Source organism: Dipodomys ordii, unplaced genomic scaffold, assembly GCF_000151885.1.
Source record: "Dipodomys ordii isolate 6190 unplaced genomic scaffold, Dord_2.0 Scaffold128, whole genome shotgun sequence".
In the NCBI taxonomy this organism is placed as follows: domain Eukaryota; kingdom Metazoa; phylum Chordata; class Mammalia; order Rodentia; family Heteromyidae; genus Dipodomys; species Dipodomys ordii.
Genome location: NW_012267344.1, coordinates 2107833 through 2130948, shown reverse-complemented (window position 1 = coordinate 2130948; position 23116 = coordinate 2107833). Strand labels below are relative to the sequence as shown.

Sequence of the window (23116 nt, the reverse complement as noted above, 5' to 3'; positions counted from 1 at the left end):
TCTCTCCTTCCCTCCCTCCTTTCTTTCCTTCCCTCCTTTCTTCCCTCCCTTCTTTCCTTCCCTCTCTCCTTCCCTCCCTCCTTCCTTCCTGCCTTTCTTTCCCTTCCTTCCTGTCTTTTTTTCTCCCTCCCCCCTTCCTTCCTTCCTTTCTTCCTTATTGCACCAATCCCAGGACTTGAACTCAGGACCTGGGCACTGTCCCTGAGCTCTTTCACTCAAGCCTGGCGCTCTACCCCACGGAGCCATCTACGGCACCACTTCCCGTGTTCTTGGTTACTTCCTTGGAGATGAGAGTCTCACGGACTTCCCTGGCCCGGGCTGGCCTCAAACCACGATCCTCAGACCTCAGCCTCCTGAGGAGCTGGGATGCCAGGCGTGAGCCCCGGCGCTGCTTCCCCCGCAGAGAGCTGTGTGAGCATCTCCCGGGCCCGCACACCAGCCTGCTCCTCGGCGACGCCTACATGAACATCCAGGAGGTGCGGGGCCGGGGGCCGCGGGCGGGGGGCCCTGGCCAAGGCCCCACGGAAGGACGCCCCCACACCCACCTACACCCACGCCCCCCTCCTCCCCTCCGCCAGCCTGAGAAGGCCCTGGAAGTATACGAGGAGGCCTACAAAAAGAACCCCCACGACGCCGGGCTGGTCAGCAGGATCGGACAAGCCTACGTGAAGACTCACCAGTACAGCAAGGTCGGGCCGGCCTGGGCAGGAGGCCGGGAAGGGAGGCTGGGGGAGGGAGGCCGGGGAGGGTGCAAAATGGCTGTTTCTACCCCAGCTCCCTGCTTGAGGAGCTTGCCAAAGACCAAATTCACCTGTCCCTCCCTCCCTCCTTTCCTCCCTCCCTCCTTCTCTCCCTTCCTTCCTTCCTTCTGCCAGTCCTGGGGCTTGAACTCACGGCCTGGGACTGTCCCTGAACTCCCTTTGCTCAAGCCTGGCGCTCTATCCCTTGAGCCACGGCACCACTTCTGGCTTTTTCTGAGTCATCCGTGGGAGATGAGAGTCTCACGGACTTTCCTTCCCTGGGGCTGGCTTCGAACCACGATCCTCCGGATCTCAGCCTCCGTGAGTCCCTAGAATGAAGGGCAGGGGCCCCCGAGGCCCATGACTTTGTCATTCTGTCTTTAACCGAGCCCTGTCCCGGGGACCTGGTCATTCTCAGGGGTCCCCCACCGTCCCCCTAAAGCAAAAACCCCAACATGGTCTCCCTTCCCACCCAGGCGATCAATTACTACGAGGCGGCGCAGAAGATGAGCGGGCAGGACTTCTTGTGCTGCGACCTGGCTGAGCTGTTGCTCAGGCTGAAGAAGTTCAGCAAGGCGGAGAAGGTGCTGAAGCAGGCCCTGGAGCGCGAGTCTGGTAGAGCCGCCCTTGGAACGCATGCGCAGCTTCACCCCGGGGGGCCTCCCCCCCCCACCACTCCCAACAGCGCCCCCCACCCCCTGATGGAGATTCCCTCTCACAGCCAAAGGCCTGGCGCCCATGATGGATCAGGTGAAGTGCTGGCTGATGTTAGCCAAAGTCTACAAGAGCCACAAAAAGGAGGAGGTGGCGGAGACGCTGGGCAAGGTGTGTGCACATGCGCATGCGAGCCGGTCCGGGGACTTGAACTCAGAGCCCAGGCACGCTGGCCCCTTGAGCTTCTCGGTGCTCAAGACTGGTGGTACCTGGGAGATCAGAGGCTCACGGGCTTTCCCCACCATGCACCAGCCTCCAATCGCCATCCTCCAGATCTCAGCCTCCTGAGGATCTGGGATGACAGGCGTGAGGTACCAGCACCCGGCTACAGATTGGCGGGGTTTTCTGCTGGACCCCCAGACCCCCCCACACACACACCTGCTCAGGGCCCGGGTTTACCTCCCCTTGCCACCCCCCTTCCCGCCCCATGACTCTGCCCTGGGATTTAGGGTTCACCAGCCCAGCTGGCTTGTTTTTCGCCAAGGCCTTAGATGTGCAGACCAAGGTGCTAAAGCGGGCCCCAATGGAGCAGCCGGAGATCATCACCACCCAGAAGCAGCTGGCCTCCTCCATCTGCATCCAGTGTGGGGAGCATTATGCAGCGGAGGAGGACTACGCCAAAGCCGTGCGGGCTTACAAGGATGCCCTCTGCTACTCGCCCACTGACAACAAGGTGGGTGACACTTGGGTCCACATGCTGCTCCGCCCACTCAAGAGCCGTTGAGTCTTGGCTCAGAGGTGGAGGCCAGACCTCGCTGAGGGCTTGTCTGGTTTGTGTGTTTACCAGGCCTGGGACTTGAACTCAGGCCCTGGGTGCTGTCCCTCTCGGTGCTCAAGACTGGCGCTCTACCACTTGGAGCCACATGTTCTCCGGTTTTCTGATGATTTTGTGGGAGATAAAGAGGCTCATGGACTTTCCTGACTCGGGCTGGCCTCGATCCATGATCCTCCCAATCTCTGCCTCCTGCGTCACTGGGATGACAGATGTGAGCCACCGGCTCCTGGCCAGCGGTGGAGGTGTGGAGCACCAGCCTTCAGTGGACAAACCTAAGGGACAGCGCCCAGGCCCTGAGTTCAAGCCTTCCTACTGGAGACAAAGAAAACTAAAGAAAAGGAGCCAGGCGCTGTGGCTCCCGCCTGTCATCCTCGCCTTCTCAGGAGGCTGAGATCTGAGGATGGCGGTTCAAAGCCAGCCTGGGCAGGAAAGACCGTGAGACTCCTATCTCCAATAAACCACCAGAAAACCAGAAGTGGCGCTGTAGCTCAAGTGGTAGAGCACCAGCCTTGAGCAGCTGGTGTTGGTTGATTGCATCCAGCCTGGGTACTGAGTGAGTGATTGATTGCATCTGGCCTGGGCAGGTGGTGCTGGAGCTGGCGCGGCTCCATCTGCTGCAGGGAAACCTGGATCTGTGCGAGGACCAGTGCTCCATGCTCCTGCAGACATCACAGGATGACGCGTCCACCTCTGTGGTTAGCGGGGACCCCCTCCCCACCAGCATGGGACCCCAGGACCACACCCAGCGGCTTCCCCTGGGCTGGGGTGGAAGGGAGAGATTATTTCCAGTTGTTCCAGTGGAAGCCCCCAGCTTCCCACTGGGGGGGGGGCTTCTATAGAGAAAAGTCGGGGTGTGGCCCCTGACACCTGCCAGGCCCTTCAGTGGCTAGCGGGCCTGGACCGACTACGAAGCCCAGCTGAGCACAGCAGGTGAAATCAATAGGCTGCAGGGAAGCCACGCCCACTGAGCACAGGGGGTGAAATTGGTTGGCTCAGGGTAAGCCACGCCTACTAATCACAGAGGAAGAAATTGATGGGCTCCAGTGAAGCCACGCCCAGCTGGGGGTGGAGATTGATAGGCTCCAGGAAAGCCACGCCCACTAAGCACAGAAGATGAAATCAATGGGCTCCAGGGAAGCCATGCCCACTGAGCACAGGGGGCGAAATTGATTGGCTCAGGGTAAGCCACGCCCACTAATCACAGAGGATGAAATTGATAGGCTCCAAGAAAGCCACGCCCACTAAGCATAGAAGATGAAATCAATGGGCTCCAGGGAAGCCATGCCCACTGAGCACAGGGGGTGAAATTGATTGGCTCAGGGTAAGCCACGCCCACTAAGCATAGAAGATGAAATCGATGGGCTCCAGGGAAGCCACGCCCACTAGGCACAGGGGGTGAAATTGACAGGATCCAGTGAGGCCACGCCCAGCACTAGGGCTACAATTGATAGGCTCCAGGGAAGCAACGCCCACTACGCTCAGAGGCTGAAATTGATAGGCTCCAGGGAAGCCACACCCACTAAGCACAGAGGGTGAACTTGATTGGCTCAGGGAAAGCCACGCCCACTAATCAGAGGATGAAATTGATAGGCTCTAAGAAAGCCACGCCCACTAAGCACAGAAGATGAAATTGATGAGCTCCAGGGAAGCCACGCCCACCAAGTACAGGGTTGAACTTGATTGGCTCAGGGTAAACCACGCCCACCAAGTACAGGGTTGAACTTGATTGGCTCAGGGTAAACCACGCCCACTAAGCACAGAAGATGAAATTGATGAGCTCCAGGGAAGCCACGCCCACCAAGTACAGGGTTGAACTTGATTGGCTCAGGGTAAACCACGCCTACTAATCAGAAGATGAAATTGATAGGCTCTAGGAAAGCCACACCCACTAAGCACAGAAGATGAAATTGATGGGCTCCAGGGAAGCCACGCCCACCAAGTACAGGGGTGAACTTGATTGGCTCAGGGTAAACCACGCCCACTAATCACAGAGGATGAAATTGATAGGCTCAAGGAAAGCCACGCCCACTAAGCACAGAAGATGAAATCGATGGGCTCCAGGGAAGCCACGCCCACTGAGCACAGGGGTGATGTTGATTGGCTCAGGGTAAACCACACCCACTGAGCACAGAGGATGAAATTGATGGGCTCCAGGGAAGCCACGCCCAGCTGGGGGTGGAGATTGACAGGCTCCAGGAAAGCCACGCCCACTAAGCACAGAAGATGACATTGATGGGCTCCGGGGAAGCCACGCCTACTGAGCCCAGGGGTGATGTGGATTGGCTCAGGGGAGGCCACGCCCACCGCCTGTACCCACTTCCTGCAATCTGGCACCTGTGTGTGTTTCTTTTTTCTCCTTTGCCAGGCCCGGGGCTCGAACTCGGGACCCTGAGCCTTTTCACTTGTGGGCTAGCTCACTACCGCCGGAGCCACAGCACCACATCGGGCTCCTCGGTGTGTGCGCGGGGCTGAGGCTTGGAGCCCGGTGTCCCCCGCAGCTCCCCCAGCCCCCCAGCCCGCCCTGCCTGTCTCCTGACAGATGCTTGCTGACCTGATGTTCCGGAAGCAGAACTACGAAGCAGCCATCGGTCACTACCGCCAGGTCCTGGAGAAGTGTCCAGGTAATCCGGCCTTCCTGAGATCACCACTAGAAGGTCACCCGGGGCCTGGACGCCATCCCTGAGCCTCTTCTGCTCAAGGCGGGCGCTCTACCGCCTGAGCCACAGCGCAGCTCCCAAGTCTGAGAAGAGTCAGGATTTCTCTGCCCCCGGGGGGTTGGCCTCGAACCCCGATCGTCAGGAGTCTGTCTTCTAAGAAAGGCCTGGCCGCCAACCCAGAGCCTGGCGAAAGATCAACTCGGCCTGATTTCTTCTCAGACGACTTCGTGGTATTTAACAAGTTGATCGATCTGCTCCGCCGCAGCGGCAGGCTGGAGGAGGCACCCACCTTCTTCGAGCTGGCCAAGAAGGGGTCCAGCAGGGTAGTACTGGAGCCTGGCTTCAACTACTGCAAGGGTATCTACTACTGGTGAGTGAGCTAGTGGGGGATGGTGGGGGGGAGAGCAGGGGGGAGATGCAGGGGTCTCGCTTTCAGTAAACCAAGAGGAAGCTGGGGGCTGGGGGCTCACACCTGTCATCCCAGCTACTCAGGAGGCTGAAATCAGGAGTATCTCCGTTGGAGGCCAGCCCAAGGCTGGGGAAAGTCCGTGAGACTCATTTCCAGTGAGCCACCCGGAAAACCAGAAGTGGCGCCATCTACAGGGCTCAAAGTGGTAGAGCACCAGCCTTGAGCACAAAGAGGCTCAGGGAAAACCCTGGGTTTTCTTTGTTGGTTGGTTTTGTGCTCATCCTGGGGACTGAATTCAGGGCCTTTCCTCCCACCCCGCTCTTCTCTCTTCTGGCCAATTAATCCTGAGGCTTGAACTCAGGGCCTGGGCGCTGTCCCTGAGCTGCTTTTGCTCAAGGCTGGCGCTCTACCACTTGAGCCACAGCTCCATGTCTGGCTTTTGTGGGGGGGGTGATTTATGGGAGATAATCTCACGGACTTTCCCACCTGGGCTGGCTTTGAAGCGAGATCCTCTAGATCTCAGCCCCCCTGAGCAGCTGGGATGACAGCTCCTGGCCGGACTTAGCCTCTAATTGTGATCCTCCAGGACTCAGCCTCCTGCGAGAATGGCAGACGCGAGCCATGGACGCCGAGGTGTCCCCCGACAGAGACATTGCCTGTCCCCTTCCCATTACATTTGTGGGGTCTTAACTCTCTCCAACTCCAGGCACGTCGGACGGCCAAACGAGGCCTTGAAGTTCCTGAACAAGGCCCGCAAGGATACCACATGGGGTCAGGAGGCCACGGACTACATGGTGCGGATCTGCCTGAACCCCGATGACGAGATCTTGGGGGGAGAGGTGTTCGAGAACACGGGGGCGGAGAGCAAGTAAGGAGGGGGAGAAGGAGGGGCGGGGGAGCCACAGGCCCTGTGGTTGGGCGGCCGCCTACCACAGAGATCCTCAAGCCTGGCAGCCCAGCCGCTCAGGAGGCTGAGATCTGAGGATCACGGTTCAAGGCCAGCCTTGAAAGGTCCAGGGGATCCTTCCCTCCAATAAACCACCAGACATGGAGGCGTGGCTCGAGCGGTAGAGCGCCAGCCTTTGAGCTGAAGAGCTGAGGGACAGCGCCCAGGCCCAGAGTTCAAGCCCCAGGAGTTAAGACTTAGAAGAACGTATCTCAGCAAACCTATGCTGCTATGGCGTCTAGAAATAGCGTGTAACCTACACAGAGTGCACGAGGTGTACAATCCCACGCAACCCTGTGACTCTCGGACACGGGCCGTGTCCAGGATCATGATGCCAGCCTCCCTCCCTCCCTCTCCCCCCCCCCAGGGCTGGGTCCCGGCCTCAAGGGCTGCGCACGGCCGAGCGGTTACTACAGGAATTCCCACCGCCCTCAGACCCGGGCCCTGCACGCTTGCGGCTGCTTCGCGGCTTGTGTCTGTTGCACAGTGGTGCGCGTGCGCAGGTGGAAGCCGCTCTGGTCGCTTTCGTGGAGCTGGCCCAGGCTGAGGTGCGTGCAAAGGGCCTGGGGCTGGCGGAGGGGGGGGCATGTTTCTAATCTTACACCACACCCCCCCCCCCACCCCGGGACAGAAAGAGAATGCAGCAGCACTTCTGGCGCTGGCCCAGGCCTACACGCTGCTGCAGCAGATTCCCAAAGCGCGCACGCAGCTCAAGCGCCTGGCCAGGGCGGTGTGGACCCCGGGGGAAGCAGACGCCCTGGAACGCGCGTGGTTGCTGCTGGCGCATCTGCACTGCACCGCTGGCAAGTTCGATCTGGCCGTTGAGCTGCTCCGGCGCTGCGTGCGCTACAACAAGGCGAGCACCCGGGGGGGGAAAGGGGGGGTGGTGGTGGTCCAGATCTGGGGGGCCAGGGGGAGGGCAGACCCCAGAGCACATCGGGAATCGCGACCACTCGGGAGGCTGAGATCCGGAGGATCGCAGTTCCAAGCCAACTTGGGAGAAGCAAGTCTGTGAGACTCTGATCTCCTGTGAACCAGCAAAAACCACAGGGGGAGCTGTTGGGCAAGCAGTTAAGCACCAGCCTTGAGTAAGGACAGTGGCCCAGGCTCTGAGTTCAAGGCCCAGGACAGGCACAAAAGAAAAGACAGGGCCTGGGGGGGGGAAGGGAGGGTGCTCAGAAGGGGCTCAGTTGAGGGAGACCCCGGATTGAGGGTGCCAAGCCTCTGGGCTTGATGCAAAGGGCTTAACACCAACACCTAACTTTGTGCCACCCCTGGGTCTTGAACTCAGGGCCCAAATGTCCAGACACGGACTTTCCTTGCCCAGGCTGGCTTTGAACCGCGATCCTCCGGATCTCGGCCTCCTGAGTAGCAGGGATGGCAGGCATGAGCCATGCCCTTCCTGTGGGCGAGGGGTTCTGAGTGGCATCCCCCCCCTCCTCCCTGCCTGCTCCCCCCAGTCCTGCGCCAAAGCCTACGAGTACATGGGCTTCATCATGGAGAAGGAGCAGTCTTACAAAGATGCGGCCACCAACTATGAGCTGGCCTGGAAATACAGCCACCACAGCAACCCGGCCATCGGTGAGGGGGGGCAGCCAGCCCGGGGTGGGGGGGGGAGAGGGGGGGCAGGACACAGCTGGGGGGGGTGGAGGTGGGATCTGACCACAGCTGACCCTCCTCTCCCTTGAGCCCGGAACTCAACGTCTGTCCCCTGATGAGCAGAGGTGGGAGGGGAAGACATTGTTGGGTGCACCGGGGCTCGGTGTCCCCTCCAATGCTGCCCCCCCCTTAGGTTTCAAGCTGGCCTTCAACTACCTGAAAGACAAGAAGTTCGTGGAAGCCATCGAGATCTGTCACCATGTGCGTGAGCTGCCTGCTGAGGGTCGGGGGGGGGGGGACTGGGACCCTGGCCTCGGGCTAACCATCACCCCAAGTTCTTCTCTTCCAGGTCCTCTTGCAATACCCCAACTACCCCAAGATCAGAGAAGAGATCCTGGAAAAGGCCCAAGGATCTCTAAGGCCGTAGCTGCCATGATGGACAGCAGTGGGGTGGGGGGAGTTGAAGATTTATGGGAGAAGGGGGGAAAAAAGTGGGGGGGGGCAAAGTGGATCCTCAGAGAATCGAGACGAAGTCCTATTCAGCCACATCACTGTAGTGTCGAGGATTCTTTGGGGGGTTGTGATTTATCTGAGGTGAAGTGGGGGGAAACCCCTTCTTTGAGGAGTGATTTGGGGGGGGAGGGTCAGTTGTGGGTCTTGAACTCGTGGCGCTGGGCCACCTCCAGTTTTCTGGTGGTTCATTGGAGGTGAGAGTCTCACAGACTTTTCCTGCCCGGGGCTGGCCTCGAACTGTGATCCTCAGATCTCAGCCTCCACCTGAGTAGCTGGGAAAACGGGTGTGCGCTTCCCGTGTCCCCACATGAAGCAAATCCTCGTTGTTCTGGGCAGGATGAGAGCTGGAGGGAGCTCCTGAGGCTCCGGCCCAGGCCCCGCTGCCAGGACAGGGTGTGGCCTGTTGTTTTGGCCTCGGGCCCAGGTGGACAGATCGGGCTGGTGCGCATGGAAGCGGTGTTTTTCTCCCAAGTTTCCCAAGTTGGAATCTACCCCCCCTCCCCCCCGCAGTGCTTGCGACTTCCACTCAGCTGTGTGCGCATGCGCGCGCCACACACACACACACACACACACACACACACACTTTGGTACTGGGGCTTGAATCAGGGCCTCTGTGTTGTTTCGTTTTTCCACACAAGGCTGGTGCTCTACCACCTGAGCCACACCACCACTTCTGACTTTTTCTGACTAGTTCATCAGAGATGAGCATCTCATGGACCTTCCTGCCCGGGGCTGGCTTTGAACCGCGATCCTCTTGATCTCAGCTTCCTGAATCACTGGGTTGACAACGCGTGAGCCACCAGCACCCAGATCTGCTCAGCCTCCCTCCCCTGTTATATCTCCAGTGACCCTCTGGGGAGGTATGGGTTAATGCCCCCCCCCAGCCCTGTACCCCCCAATTTACAATTCACCTAGCCTGTTAGCTAGCTAGAAACCTCTTCAGTCTCTCCTGGGGTGAACAGGTGGTGATGATGATGACTTTAATTCATTTTTATTGTGTCCCAAGAGACGCAGGCCTGCCAGGCCCCGCCCTGGAGCACGCGGAGTTTCTTGGCACAGGTGCACAGAGCGCTGAATAAATTAAGGATTCCTGACATGTCACTAGATGAAAAACCACATCAAAACGGGAGCAAAGGGAAAACCAAGACAAATAACATCCAAAATGAAATAAGAAAGCCCTGAAGAGTCACCCCAAAAACCAAGAGGAGGTGGTGGGGAGGGGCCTGGGGTGCTGTTCAGATCATTCCGGGCGGGGCACCGCTGCTCATGCCTGTAATCCCGGCTCCTCCTTGGGAGGCTTGAGATCTGGAGGATCGTGGTTCCAAGCCAGCAGCCCAGGGGCTGGGGAAAGTCCCCAAGGAGCCACCAAGAAGCGGGGGGAAGTGGCACCCCAAGGTAGCTCCCAGTGGTTAAGCGCCAGCCTGGAGCTCGGAGGGGCCCTGAGTTCGAATCCCAGGACTCGACTGGAGGAGAAAAAGACCAAATAAATAAGACAAGTTGCTGGGTTATGTAAAACAGACACAGAAACGGGACACGGGGTGACTAGGCCGGTCGAGGACACAGCTCCTTGTTGGGGGGACCGGGGGCCCCCAAACCACAAAATCCAGCAGCAGTGGGGCGCTGGGCTCGGGGAGGGGGGGCCCCAATGGCGCATCACAGGGGTGCGGGTTCTACGAGGGAGGTGGCCCCGTGATCGAAGGGCAGGGTGGGCTCCGTGGCTGCCGTGGCCGGGTCGGAGAGGCCCAGGAGGGAATCCAGGAAGCCAGGGCTCAGGTCCCCAGGTGTGGGGCCATCTGGGGGGGTGTGGGGGGCCGGGTACCGGGGCCCCAGACTGTAGTCAGGCAGGGCCTGGAGCCAGGCGAGTGAGTCACAGCCCGGCTGGGCCGGGGGAGCCCCGGGGGCGCTGTCCGCATCCAGGTTGGCATTCTCGTCCCAGATCCCCGAGGGGAGATTCGAACTCGCGAAGCTCTGGGGCCAATGGGCCGCGCCGAAGACGTCGTTGAAATGGAAGCAGCTGAGGTGATCCAGGGGGTCTCGGCTGGCGGCCTCCTCCTCCTCCTCCTCCTCCTCTTCCTCACCCCACAGCTCACAGGGCTGGAAGGGGGGCGCAGGGTCATCTCCCTGCGTCTCCCCCAAACTGGACGAGGAAGACGAGGCGGTGGAAGAATCCGTCATGTCGCTGCTGCGGCTGTCCTCCTCCAACTCGCTGCTGGTGCCCCCCGGGAAGGGGGGGAGAAGGGCCTGCTCTCCCAGGCCCGAGGGGTGGCCGCCACCGGGTGCCTCAGTTTCTCCCAGATCGCCGGTGGCGGTGGCCTGCTCCAGCTGCAGCCGGGCGAGGGTGCGCACGAAGTGCGTGTGGACTCGGGCCTGGTTGAACTCCACGCGGCCCTCGGGGTTGGCGCAGCTCTCGCGAGCGCAGCCGCAGGGGAACGACGTGTGGTCCATCTGTGGGGACAAAAGGAGAGCTGGGGGAACAGAGGCCGGGAGCGGCGGCGCACGCCTGTAGTCCCGGCCCGCTCAGGATGCGAGGATCCGAAGGCCCGGATGTGTGAGGTGGCCAGCCGGGGTGGCAAAGTCCGGGGGGGAGGGGGGGGGACACCTGTCACCCGAGGGACCCGGGTGAGGCCACCAGGGCGCTGTCAGGCTAGCTACGTGGGGAGGCTGAGATCCGGAGGATCGCGGTTCAAACCTGGCCTGGGCAGGAAAGTCCGGGAGACCCTCACGGCTAGCAAACCACCAGGAAACCGGAAGTGGCGCCAGATAGATAGATAGATAAGATAGGTCCAAGTGGTAGAGCGCCCGCCTTGGGGAAAAGCAGCTCAGGGGCAGCCCCTGGGCCCTGAGTTCGAGTCCCAGGACTGGAGTGTGCGTACGCATGTGCATGCACACGCTCCTAGGCGCTCACCTGGCACGGGATGCCAGCCAGGCTGCAGCTACAGGTGCGGGGGTCACAGGCATGGATACAGCGGCAGCCACAATCCTCGCGGGCCCGGCGCAAGGCCCGTAGTTCCCGCCTTTCATCCCGGTCGATCCGGCGGACACCGGAGGCCCGGAGCAAGGCCCTGCGCTGGCGGGCGGGACAGGGCTGCAGGAATGCATCGTCCTCCAGGCCGCCCCGGGCCACGGCCTCCTCCAGCGCTTCCTCCACGGCCGCCTCATCCACCATGGGCTCTGGGTTCGAGTCTTCCTCCAGCAGGCCGGCTGCCAGCAGCTGCGTGCAAAAGAGCCGTGAGCTGGGGAATCTTGGGGTTGAGCCAGTGGTGGGGCTTGAACTCAGGGCCTGGGCGCTGTCCCTGAGCTCTTCAGCTCAAGGCGGGCGCTCTACCACTTGAACCACGGCGCCACTTCTGGCTTTTCTGGTGGTTCATGGGAGATCAGAGTCTCACAGACTTGCCTGCCCAGGCTGGCTTTGAACCGCCATCCTCTGGATGAGCACTGGAAGCCAAGCCAGGGTCCAAAAAGCCTATGGGCTTCTCATTTTCCAATCGATTGGCAAAAAGGCAGAAGTGAAGCTGTGGTTCAAGCGGTAGAGCACTGCTGAGCATTGAGGCTCACGCCTGTCAACCCCAGCTCCTCAGGAGGCTGAGATCCGAGGATCCCAGTTAGAGGCCAGCCCAGGGCAGGAAAAGCCGGTGAGACTCAGATTGCCAAGAAACCACTGGACAAAACCAGCCGTGGTGCTGTGGCTCAAGTGGTAGAGCGCCAGCCCAGGCCGTGAGCTCCAGCTCCAGGAATGAGGCTCCTCTTCCCCCAGTCCTCCCTACCTTCTGCCTCTGGGCCTCCATGTTTTCCTCCCGCAGCCTCTGGCGCAGCCTCTCCCGGCGGACCCGGGCCTGCTCCAGGGTGAACTCGGCCAAGGAGAAGCGGCGGGTGGTGGTGTGGTGGGGTGCCATGCCCAGCGTACAGCCGCCCCGTCGGGGGACGCTGGTGAAGCCCTGACACCGGGGGAAGTAGAAGACGGTGACACCCTCAAAGGCCACGCGGCCCGCGCGGCGCTGGGCAGTGCGTCTGAGGATGGAAAGGGCTAGAAGGCCGAGGGGGGGGGGGAGAAAGGGAAGAGGGGAGAGTTACTGGTGTGGGACAGGCAGATCTAGCTACACCCACAAGAACGAGGGGAGGCCGGGGGGGGTGTCGTGGCTCAGGCCTGTCATCCTGGCTTGCTACGCTCGGGGGGAGGCTGAGATCGGAGGATCGTGGTTGGAGGCCAGCCCGGGGGGGGGGGGGGGGGGAAAGTCCGTGAGGCTCTCATCTCCCAGGAGCCAACCGGAAAACCCCCGAGTGGCACCAGCTCTATGGCTCCAAGGGGGAACAGCGCCAGCCTGGAGTGCCGGAGAGGCTCTCGGCCACAGCGCCCAGGCCCTGAGTTCAAGTCCCGCAGCTGACCAAAAAGGGAGAGAGAGGGGGAGCGAGGGGTATGGAGGTTTCCAGGGAAGAGAGCTGACTTACGGGTAGAACTTTTGGGGCTGCACGAATCCTGTCCGGGCTGGGGTCCCCGAACCCACGGCTCCTCGTCAGACCCCCAGGGAGGGGAAGTGGAGGACGTGGAGGAGCAGGAAGGCGGCGAGACGCAGCCGGAGGAGGAGGAGGAGGAGGAGGAGCAAGAGGAGGGGTCCCCCTCTTCTTCTAACTGGTAGAATTTCCTCTTCATGGCGGCGCAGGGAGGCAGAAATCTCCTCAGCGGCTGGGGCTAGGGGGAGATGGGGGTCGGGGACAGGGCCTCCTGGAAAAAGAAGGAAAGTTCTAAGTGTCAGGGAGGTACCACACCACCGCTGACCGGGGAGGCAGCAGCCTCAGGCCCCCACCACCCAGCCTCATCATTGTTGAGGTGTCTTGGGTTCTTTCCAGCCCGAAAGTTCTAGAACTTTCTAGGACCCTCTAGAACTTTCTAGGACCCTCTAGAACTTTCTAGGACTTTCTAGAACTTTCTAGGACTTTCTAGAACTAGGCCAGATCCACAGGAAGACGCTCTCTTCCCCAGACACATCACCCGTGCCCCCCTCCAGGCAGAAACACGGGGCACTGCCTGTCACCCCAGCTACTCGGGAGGCTGAGATCTGGAGAATCGTGGTTCAAAGCCAGCCTGGGCAGGAGAAGCCTAGAGAGACTCTTTCTCTCCAAGGCACCAGCAAAATGCAAGAGAGAAATGGCGCTGTGGCTCAAGGGGTAGAAGCCCTCAGCCTTGGGCAGACGATGAATGGAATGGTGCTCAGTTCTGAGTTCGAGCCCCAGGACCAACACCCCCAGCCCCGACAAGCAAAAAGCAGCAGCAGCAGCAACACACAAAAGGGGCATTTTACACCACACACACCCCCCCGCAAAGCCTTCCTAGGAATCTTCCAGCGAGTCTTGCTCATAGTTTCTTCCAAACCACGCAGAGGGACAAACAGATGGACAGACAAGACGTAGTCTGGCCTAGATCCTTCTCCGAGGGGGGGGGGGGGGGTTGGTCTGACTCACCAGAGCTGACTCACCAGTGGCTTCTGTGTGCGTGTGCGTGCGTGCACCCCACAGACTCTGCAGTCTCCTCTACCCTGGCTCCACCTTCTTCCAGACACACACACACACACCCTGGCTTCCCCTACACCCACAATTTCACAGCCCCCCCCTGTACTGATCCCCCTTGAGCCACAGCTCCACTTCCAGCTTTTTTGGTGGTCCGTGGGAGATAAAGGCCTGGCCTTGAACTACGATCCTCCGGATCTCAGCCTCCTGAGTAGCTGGGATGACAGGCGGGAGTCGCTCTGCCAGGCGGGAACCAGTGTTTAACTTCCTCTGAAAAAACCATCACACCTACAATGTGAGAGAGTAATCCAAAGCGTAGCTCAGAGGCCGCCCAGGAACTATGGCCCCCGGGCTGGCGCTGGTGGCTCACGCCTGTCATCAGCTACTCAGGAGGCTGAGATCTGGAGGATCCTGGTTGGAGGCCAACCAACCCAGGGCGGGAGGGAAGTCCGTGAGACTCTGACCTCCCAGGAACCACCAGAAAACCGGAAGTGGGGCCATATATATATGGCTCAAAGTGGGAGCGTGAGTAAAAGAGTTCAGGGACAGCGCCCAGGCCCCGAGTTCAAGACCCAGTATAGGTACACACAAGAAGAGGAGGAAGAGGGTGGGGAGGAGGAGGAGGGAGAGACAGAGACAAGGAAGGAAGGAAGGATGGTCGTGAAGGAATCCAGGAAAAAGTGTCAGACAGTGAGTCAGAGGTGGGGGGGGGGAATGGGCTCCAGGCTCTGGCCTGTGGCTGGCTTCCCGGGGTGAGCACGCCCCCCCCCATCCTGGAGGAAAGAAGAAAAAGAAAATCCATCCCCAGGAGTGGGCGAAGGGAGGTCTCATACCCACTGGGGGCTGGGGGGGCAGACACAGGAAAAAGCCAGAAGTGGCGCTGTGGCTCAAGTGGTAGAGTGCCCGCCTTGAGCAGAAGAGCTGAGGGACAGCGCCCAGGCCCTGAGTTCGAGTCCTAGGACCAGCACCAAACAGAAAAACCAAAAAGAAGTGACCCCAACATCTCTTGTTCATCTTGGCCAGTCTCCCTACCCCCTTGAGAAAGGGCCCCCCCCTTGCCTGGAATCTCAGGAATGTGTCCTTTGACCCCAGAACCTCAGATGACCAAACTCCCCACCCCCCCATTCACTCAAATCTCCTCTCCTGCCCACCCCCCAATACCTGGAGGGGGGCCCCCCATAAATCCAGGTCCTCAAAAGGGAGGTAATAGGGTGAAAAAAGCATCTAGAAGATTCCTTCCTCTTGAAGCCATTAAGAGTTGGAACGGGGGGGGGGGGGGACAGGAAGTGGGGCACGCACCGCTCCCCTCCCCCATTATCTCCTCAGAAGCTAATGGGGGGAGGGAGGCGGAGGGGAGGAGGGGACAGCGCCCCAGCTTCAGCCAGGGCCAGGCCCAAAGAACTGATCTATAACTGATAGGTGAACACACCAGCGTGTACCAAGTAACAGCCCGAGCTTGCTTTATTCATTCATTCATTCATTCATTTACTCATTCAGCAAATATCTTGGGGTAGGGGGTGTACAGGCAGGGGCAACTCCAGGAAAGGGCTCAGGAAGATTTCTAACTAGGGGGTGAAGGGCTAGAGACAACCCCCCCCCTGCAGATTTCCAAAGCCCGAGGACACAGGAGGGGTGACATGGGGGGGGCAACCCCAGGACACAAGAGAAAGGGGTGACTTGCTTGGAGGAGAGGCAGATGGATGGGTGGATGGGTGGATGGATGGATGGATGGATGGATGGATGGATGGATGGATGGATGGGTGGATGGATGGATAGATGGGTGGATGGATGGGGTGGATGGATGGATGGATGGATGAATGGGTGGATGGGTTGATGGGTGGGGGGATGGACGGACATTTGAGAAGGGGGTGTCACGGATTTGAGGTGTCGGGAGAGAGCTGGGAAGGAAGGAGGGGGGACGCTGGCTCCCCTCGGGTGTCAGGAAGTTGTGGGCTGTTGTGTGACTGCCAAGGAGAGCGGTGACTAAGTGTGGTAACTACGGTGTGGGTCATCTCCAGTCCAAGTGCTGAGCTGGGGGTGGGGGGGGAGGAGAGGAAGTTTACCTGCGGGGAGGGGGGAGGGGGCGGCTGGCCCCAGTGACTCACGCTGCTGGTGGCTTGCGGGTGACTATGACTGGGACAAACAGGTGAGTGAGTGCAGGACACAAGCCCTCCCTTTCCTGGAGGGGGGGTGTTCTGTGACTCACCCCCCTACCCTCAGCTCACCCCTCCTGCCCTCCCTTCCTCCATCTATCCATCTGTCCATCTATCCACCCACCTGTCCATCTGTCCATCCATCCATCCCTCCATCTACCCACCCATTCATCTACTCATCCATCCATCCACCGATCCATCCATCTACCCATCCATCCATCCATCTACCCATCCCTCCATCCACTCATCCCTCCATCCACTCATCCATCCATCCACTCATCCATCCACCTACCCATCCATCCATCCATCTACCCATCCATCCATCCATCCATCCATCCACTCATCCATCCATCTACCCATCCATCCATCCATCCATCTATCCATCTATCCACTCATCCATCCATCCACCCATCATCCATCCATCCATCCATCCACCCACCCATCCATCCATCCATCCACCCATCCCTCCATCTACCCATCCATCCATCCATCCACCCATCCATTTATCATCTATCAATCTATCCATCCTTCTATTCATCCATCCCTCCAACCTTCCATCTATCCATCCATCCAGTGATCACCTATCGATCCATTAATCATCTATCCCTCCATCCATTAATCCATTCATCAGGCCCATTAATCCATTCATCCATTAATCCATTCATCAGTCCTCCGTGAATCCTCTAACCATCCATTAAACCCTTCATCCATTGATCATCTTATCTGTCCACGACCCACCCATCCATCAACTCTTCCTCCCCGACCCCCCCTGCGTGGGGATGGGGGGCTAAGGAGAAGGAAGACGTGCGTGTGCGTGCGCACGCTGCCCCCCCCCCAGGAAGGAGAAGTCACCCGTGTCACCTGCTCCGGCCACGCGAGTAACTTTAAAAAAAAAAAAAAAAAAACTTCTCCAGCCACAACTGGGTCAAAAGGGAGGCAAGCACGCGCGCATGCGCGCACACACCTCCCCGGGGCGCAGCCCGGACCCCCGCCCGCCCCCCCCACACACCTCGCAGGCGGATCTGGGGGTACGGGTGAGGAGGAGGGGGTGTCCCTGTCAAAACTGGGGCGGGGAGGGGGAGGGGAGGCGAGCCCCTCCCCCACACCCCTCCCCCTCACCTTAGAGGCGGAACCCCGGGCGCCCCAATCCCTCCCGTGGCGCAGCAGCGGGGTGCGGGGTCAGAGGTCAGGGGTCAGGGAGGTGTGGGGGGGGGAAGAGGCCCCCGCGATGCAGCCCCCTCCCCCCGCCAACACTCGGGGTGCCCGGGGCTCACCTGCGATCGGAGCGTCCGCCGTGGTGTCCCCCCCCTCCACGGCTCTCCCCGGGCTCCAAGGACGCGCGCTCGGTGCTGTCCCGGCTCCCGGCTACGTCCGCCCGGCTCGGCGGCGGCGGGAGACTGGCCGTGCTCGGCTCCGCCCGCCGCGCCGCCTCCGCCGGCAGTGGAAAACTCCGGGGCTCCGCGGGACTGACTCACGGCCGGGCCTCCCGCCAGGCCGGGTCCCCTCCGCAGCCCCGCCCCGCCCGCGCGGCCACGCCCCCCGGCGCGGCTCATAGGCCCGCGGCCCGGAGGCCACGCCTCCATGAGCCGCGACCATTGGCCTGTCGGCCCCAGGGCCACGCCTCTCCTCAGGCAAGCCACGCCTCCTCATTCCGGCCATTCCCGCCCCCCCGATGCCACGCCCCTCCCTCCTCCAGTCACGCCCCTCCAGAAAACCCATTACGTAGCCCGGGAAGCCACGCCCCTTTCTCTTTCCAGCCCCTCTCGCTACACGCCCCGTGGTCCCTCTAGCCACGCCCCTCGGACCAGCCCATTGGCCCTAGCCCCAGGAAGCCCCCTGGAGGCCACGCCCCATCCCATCAGGCCACGCCCACTTTCCGTCTCCCGCCCTCCTCGCCCGGCGCCGGCTCCTGGTGGACTCTGACCCCCAGGGTCCAGCCCCGACCCCGAGCCCTGCCCCCCAAACCCCAACCGCACCCCGGTCTGCTGCGACCTCGCTTAGTACCGGACCGTCCCAGTGCCGACCCCCGTGTTTTCAATGGCTGCCCGGTGCTCAGGGATGGCCGGGGGGATTTTATGTTTGGGGGGGGGTCACGTCACCCCTTCCACGTCTTCTCCCCCCTCCTCGCGTTCCTGTGCTCTCCTTTCTCCCGTACACACTTGGGATTCCGGGAATCAATGAATGAGGGGGATCAGGCACATCCGGGACTTTCTGGGAATTCTTGTTCTTTCGCGTAAGAGACCTCTGGCCGGGGAGGGGCGTGGCAGGGGGCGGGGCCGCGTCAGGGGGCGGGGCTCTGGTGGGGCGTGGGGCGTGGCTTGGAGGGACGTGACGCCCGCCGTGGAGGCGGGGCTTCGTGAGTGCTGCGTGCCACCGACGCTGGGGGGGGGGACGCTCGTGGGGGCGTGGCCCTGGGGAGGCGGTGACGCCGGGGGGACGGCGCTCGGATTGGAGGAGAGGGAGGGCGGGTCATTTGGGGGGCGTGGTTTGGTCGTTGGAGGCGTGGCTCGGGGAAGAGAGCACTAGGTACTTCGGAGGCTGAGGCTGAAAGTTCAAAGCCAGCCCAGGAAGAAAGCTCTGTGAGACGATCTCCAGTTAACCAGCCAGATGCCACACGCGACCCCAGCTTTGAGAAAACATTCCCCAGGACGGCGCCCCAGCTCTGAGTTCCTGCCCCAGGACTGATGCAAATTAAAGAATAAAAGACAGAATTAACCTTTCAGGCAGGAGCCGCGGGTATCCTTCCGCTTTATCTCCTAATTCCTTTAAAACTCGAAGCTACGGGAGATGCAAAGGCCCTGGGGCCAGGGAGGGGAGGGGCGGGGCCGCAGATGCAAAGACCCTGGAGCCAGGAAATCCATCAAAGAACTGGGCCCCTGAGAAGCGTGAGTCAGGGGCTGACCGGAGGGACTTAGGGAGGGGGGGTGAGTCACACCAATCGGGCAGGCCTGGGAGTTTCCGTGTCAGGCAGGGGGGGGAGTGGGAGAGATGATGACGATCTGGAAAGTTCTCTCTGAAGGGGGGGGCTGCTGACAGAGGACACAGGCCTCGGGGTGGCATGGGGCGGGGGATGATGGATGACTGGGTTCTGGATGGACCCAGAATGTGAAGTGCACCCCGACCCGGGCAGGGTCCAGCCCCCTCGGTGCAGACCCGGATCCGCATCCGTTTGGGATTCTAGAAAGAGAAGAAAAAAAAAAAAAAAAAAAGAACCAAGGCCCAGGCAGCACGGCGCATGCGCCGCGGCCGGCGTCGGGCGTCTCCGTGGTCATGGCAACGAGCCTGCGCCGGCGCCTGCCTGGTGTCTCCTAGCAACCGTGCGCGCGTCCCCGTCGCCCTGGCAACGGCGGCTGGGAGCGAAGCCACGCCTCCCGGGGCCCCTGGAGGGGCGTGGCCTCGCGAGGGAGGGGGTGTGGCTTGCTCCGCCTCAGGCCTCACCCAAGCGTCCAGGCCCAATGGGCCCCTGCCCGCCCTGGTGTGTGTGTGTGTGTGTGTGTGTGTGTGTGTGCACACGCGTGTGCACGTGTGTGAGTGTGTGCACGAGTGTGCACGTGTGTGGGGGGGTATTGAGGTTCGCACTCGAGAGAGTGGGCTCCTCTGTCCTTTACGCTTACTTCACTCAAGGCTGGTGCTTTACCACTTGAGCCACGCCTGGGCCCCTGGCTTTTGTTTTGGTAGGGGGATCAGGAGTTTCCTGCCCGGGCCTGGCTTTGAACCTCCATCCTCAGCCTCCAGCATATGGCTGGGCCACAGTGCCCAGCTGTCTTTTTTATGTGTGTGTGTGCCCATGCTGGGACTCAGGGCCTGGGCTCTGTCTTTGAGCGCTTTTGCTATTCTTGAGGCTGGTGCTCGACCGCTTGACCCACACGGCTCCACTTCTGGTTTTATTTAGTAATTGCTCTTTATTTTTGTGCAGGTTCGTTGGAGATCAGGGGATTTGTCTGCCTGCAGCAGGCTTTGAACCACGATCCTCTACAATTCCAGCTTCCCGAAGAGTGTAGAAGCTAGACGTGGAGGCTCAGAACTTTCTGGACCGATGGCCGAGTGTCCTGCTTTCCAGGTCTGGGGAGCCAGGTAATCTCTGCTCACCTGGAGATCCATTCACTTCGCTACTGAGGGGTGGCGGGGAGGGGGTTGGGGGACCTCATTGGAGAATGTGCAGGTTGGGGTATTCCTGAGATGCTGGGTCTTGCTTCTAGAAGGTTCTGGAATCTTCCAGGAGATTCTGGGTGTCACCGGGGTTCGCGTTATCGGCCTGGCCATGTCCCCCCCTCATATCCTAGAACTCTCGGCCATCTCCATCCAGGGGGGCTGTGGTCTGGGCGGGGGACTGAGAATGTGGCCGGCTGGAAGGTGGGGGTATGTTGGCTAGGTGTGCAGGTTTGGGGGGTACCGGTGGCTTCTTCCTGGGTGGCCGGGCGGCGTCCGCCTTGGGGGTGTCCATCTGTACCCCTCCAGGGTGGCTCCGGCCAGCAGGAGGCTCGCTGGGGGTCTGAAGAAGGGGGTTGTGCGGGCCGACCGCGTTCCTCCGGATTGCATCCCCACCATGGCCGCCTGGGAGGGCAGGCCAGGGCCTGGTCGTGGCAGCTGGGTGAGCAGAAAGCGGGGGCACCGAGGCCTGATCACAGGGCTGCAGGTGGGGCCCTGCCGTCTGGGGCTCCGGGGGAGACGGGCCCACCCCGCAGGGGCCCTCGGTCCTCACGGGGTGAGCAGTGTAGACGCCGTCTTGAACAGAGCCCCTGGGTGGTAAATCTGGTCCCCCACTGACCTCTGGGATCTCGGGGTCCCCTTCTGCCCCGGGCCTGACCCCAGGGGTGGTGGCTGGGGTGTGGGGAAGCCCGTTGTGCGTGTGCGTGGCAGGGACTGCAGGAGTGCGTTGCGGGTGGTGTCTGTCCAGCGCGTGCTGACGCAGGCCTTTGACCTCCGCCACGGCCTCCCGCAGGTTCTGTAGGGCTCCTTGGAGATCGGGGGCCTCCACCAGGACCCCACCGCTGCCCAGCACCTCCAGCGGATCCTTGGCTCCCCGGGTCTCCCCCTTGGGACCTTCCGGAAGGTTCTGTCCGGAGGAAGTGACCTCACCCTGTTCAAAAAGCCAGGTGAATTTGCACGTGGGTGGGGTGAGCCCGGGATCCGGGTGGGTTCTAGAACTTTCTGCCTCCTCCTCCTTCTCTGGAGACTGGCAGATCTCTTGGTGGCGACACACCTGCCCAGAAGGAATATGAACCCGGCTCCAGCTCCTGACCAGCCCCGGCCGGCAGGAGGCCTGCAGGGGCTCCGTGTCGAACACGTGTCTGTCTGTCTGTCCGTGCCCGCCTTCCACCAGGTCGGCTTGCAGGTGCTGCTCCCCGCCGCTGTCCACCGGGTCCTGAGTTCCAGGCTGGAACAGCCACGTGCAAGAGGTCTCTGATCCCTGCGTGGCCAACGATGCGCCCACGGGACGCGTCTCGAACAACCACCGGATGGTTGGCACGGTGTCCGGCGGGGCGCCCTCTCTCTCTTCCTGCTGGGCCTGTGCGTGGATCGTGGCTAGAGGCTGGGTCTCGAAGAGCCACTGGGCAGTGGCCACATCGCCAATCCTCACTTGCCTCGTGATACCTCGAACAACATCCACCTTATCAGGACTACCCCCTAGCTGGTCCAACGGCCGCGTCTCAAACATCCACCTGTAACTCCGGCCATCGCCCCCAAGCACTTGCTCTCTGCTGACTGAGGTCAGGGCGTACAGCCGGCCTCTGCCATCCTGCATGGCGTACACGGGGTTGCTGGGATCCTGGGATGACCTTGAAGCGGTCTCTCTTGTTCCTGCCCTAGTAATATTCCCCGGGATGGAAGAAAACTCGTCCTGGCCACCAATCTTATCCAGGGGAAGAGTCTCGAAGAGATGCTGAAAGGCTTTCACGTCCCCCTTCAATGTGTCTTCCTGGGGGGCATCTGGAGCTGGGGATCCCTCCCCTCCTTGGCCCCCCACCTTCTGGAGCTCACCCATTTGAACCTGGGGTGTGAAACCATCCAGGGGTGTGGTCTCGAATAGCCACAGGGTCGATCGGACATGGCCGGGGGGGACGGCTTCCTTGGGTGGGGGGTGTGCCTCCATCTCTGATTCCTCTCCTTCATTTTCTTCTCCTCGCAGTGTATCCAGGGGCCGGGTCTCGAACAGCTGGCGCTGCCGTCGAACCCCGGGCCCGTCGAGGATGAGATCTGGAGACGCCTGGAAATGCCGCTCGTCCACCACCACCTCTCGGATGGCGTCCAGGGGCTGCGTCTCGAACACCCACTGCATGGCGCTGACGTCGGGCCCGGCCCCCTCCTCCAGGGAGATGCCCCGGATCACCCGCACCCGGCCTGGGTCTTCGTGGAAGGCATCCAGGGGCCTGGTCTCGAACAGCCAGCGGGCGGCCCTGACGGCGTGGCTGCGGATCTCCTCGCGGCAGGCCGCCCGCACCTCGTGCATGGCGCCCCCGGCGTCCCGCAGTGCGCACAGTGGCTGCGTCTGAAACAGCGCCACCGTGGTCTTCACATCACCCCGCAGCTCCTGAAGCTCCGCCCGCAGCTCCAGGGGGCTGGGGTCCTGCAGGGAGGGGCGCGACCCCAGCCGGTCCAGCGGCCGCGTCTCAAAGAGCTTTCTGGTGGCCTGAACATCCCCTTTGGCCACAGCATTGCTGCTGCTGGTGCTGGGGTCCATTGGTGATGTCTGACCTGGCATCGCATGTGTCGTGGCACTTGGTGGCTCCACTGGTGATGTCTGGCCTGTTGTTGCATCCATTGGTGCTGTCTGGCCTGTCATTGTCTGTGTCATCGCACGCAGTGGCTCCATTGGTGATGTCTGCCCAGTCATGGCATGTGTCATCACACGTGGTGGCTCCATTGGTGATGTCTGGCCAGTCATCGCATGTGTCCTGGCACTTGGTGACTCCATTGGTAATATCTGGCCTGTCATCACACGTGGTGGCTCCATTGGTGATGTCTGGCCAGTCACCGCATGTGCATGTGTCTTGGCACTCAGTGGCTCCATTGGTGATGTCTGGCCAGTCATCGCATGTGTCGTGACACTTGGTGGCTCCATTGGTGATGTCTGGCCAGTCATGGCATGTGCATGTGTCTTGGCACT

At 61.1% G+C, this 23116-nt stretch overlaps 3 protein-coding genes across 3 annotated transcripts in view; 1 reads left to right on the top strand and 2 right to left on the bottom strand.

The window, feature by feature from the left end:
- Window positions 1-8267, top strand: part of Ttc21a (tetratricopeptide repeat domain 21A) — a 16186-nt gene extending 7919 nt beyond the window's left edge. The window contains exons 16-29 of the mRNA XM_013030248.1: window positions 404-476; window positions 579-689; window positions 1217-1355; window positions 1462-1565; window positions 1939-2127; window positions 2814-2924; window positions 4769-4850; window positions 5106-5256; window positions 6002-6163; window positions 6609-6789; window positions 6873-7097; window positions 7702-7822; window positions 8034-8101; window positions 8190-8267. Of these exons, the coding sequence (XP_012885702.1) occupies window positions 404-476; window positions 579-689; window positions 1217-1355; window positions 1462-1565; window positions 1939-2127; window positions 2814-2924; window positions 4769-4850; window positions 5106-5256; window positions 6002-6163; window positions 6609-6789; window positions 6873-7097; window positions 7702-7822; window positions 8034-8101; window positions 8190-8267 (1795 nt within the window). The remainder of the gene's footprint in view (window positions 1-403; window positions 477-578; window positions 690-1216; window positions 1356-1461; window positions 1566-1938; window positions 2128-2813; window positions 2925-4768; window positions 4851-5105; window positions 5257-6001; window positions 6164-6608; window positions 6790-6872; window positions 7098-7701; window positions 7823-8033; window positions 8102-8189) is intronic.
- Window positions 8268-9971: 1704 nt separating this feature from the next.
- Csrnp1 (cysteine-serine-rich nuclear protein 1) lies at window positions 9972-13049 on the bottom strand. The gene is made up of 4 exons (XM_013030272.1): window positions 12800-13049; window positions 12118-12377; window positions 11259-11564; window positions 9972-10798 (listed from the first exon to the last, which is right to left on the bottom strand). Exons 1-4 carry the CDS (start codon window positions 12999-13001, stop codon window positions 10007-10009), a joined length of 1560 nt encoding a protein of 519 aa, XP_012885726.1. The 5' UTR covers window positions 13002-13049; the 3' UTR covers window positions 9972-10006.
- Window positions 13050-20287: 7238 nt separating this feature from the next.
- Xirp1 (xin actin binding repeat containing 1) lies at window positions 20288-22711 on the bottom strand. The gene has a single exon (XM_013030247.1). The coding sequence runs from the start codon at window positions 22709-22711 to the stop codon at window positions 20288-20290; it is 2424 nt and encodes an 807-aa protein (XP_012885701.1).
- Window positions 22712-23116: the final 405 nt, after the last annotated feature.

What these genes read in the sequence shown, in the direction of transcription:
- Csrnp1 (XM_013030272.1), bottom strand. Translation starts at nt 13,001, where the DNA reads ATGAAGAGGAAATTCTACCAGTTAGAAGAAGAGGGGGACCCCTCCTCT. An exon ending in CAGCCCCAAAAGTTCTACCC is followed by an intron (nt 12,378 to 12,799) that starts GTAAGTCAGCTC and finishes TCGGCCTTCTAG; the next exon opens with CCCTTTCCATCCTCAGACGC. An exon ending in TGGCTGGCATCCCGTGCCAG is followed by an intron (nt 10,799 to 11,258) that starts GTGAGCGCCTAG and finishes TTGTCCCCACAG; the next exon opens with ATGGACCACACGTCGTTCCC.
- Xirp1 (XM_013030247.1), bottom strand. Translation starts at nt 22,711, where the DNA reads ATGCCAGGTCAGACATCACCAATGGACCCCAGCACCAGCAGCAGCAAT.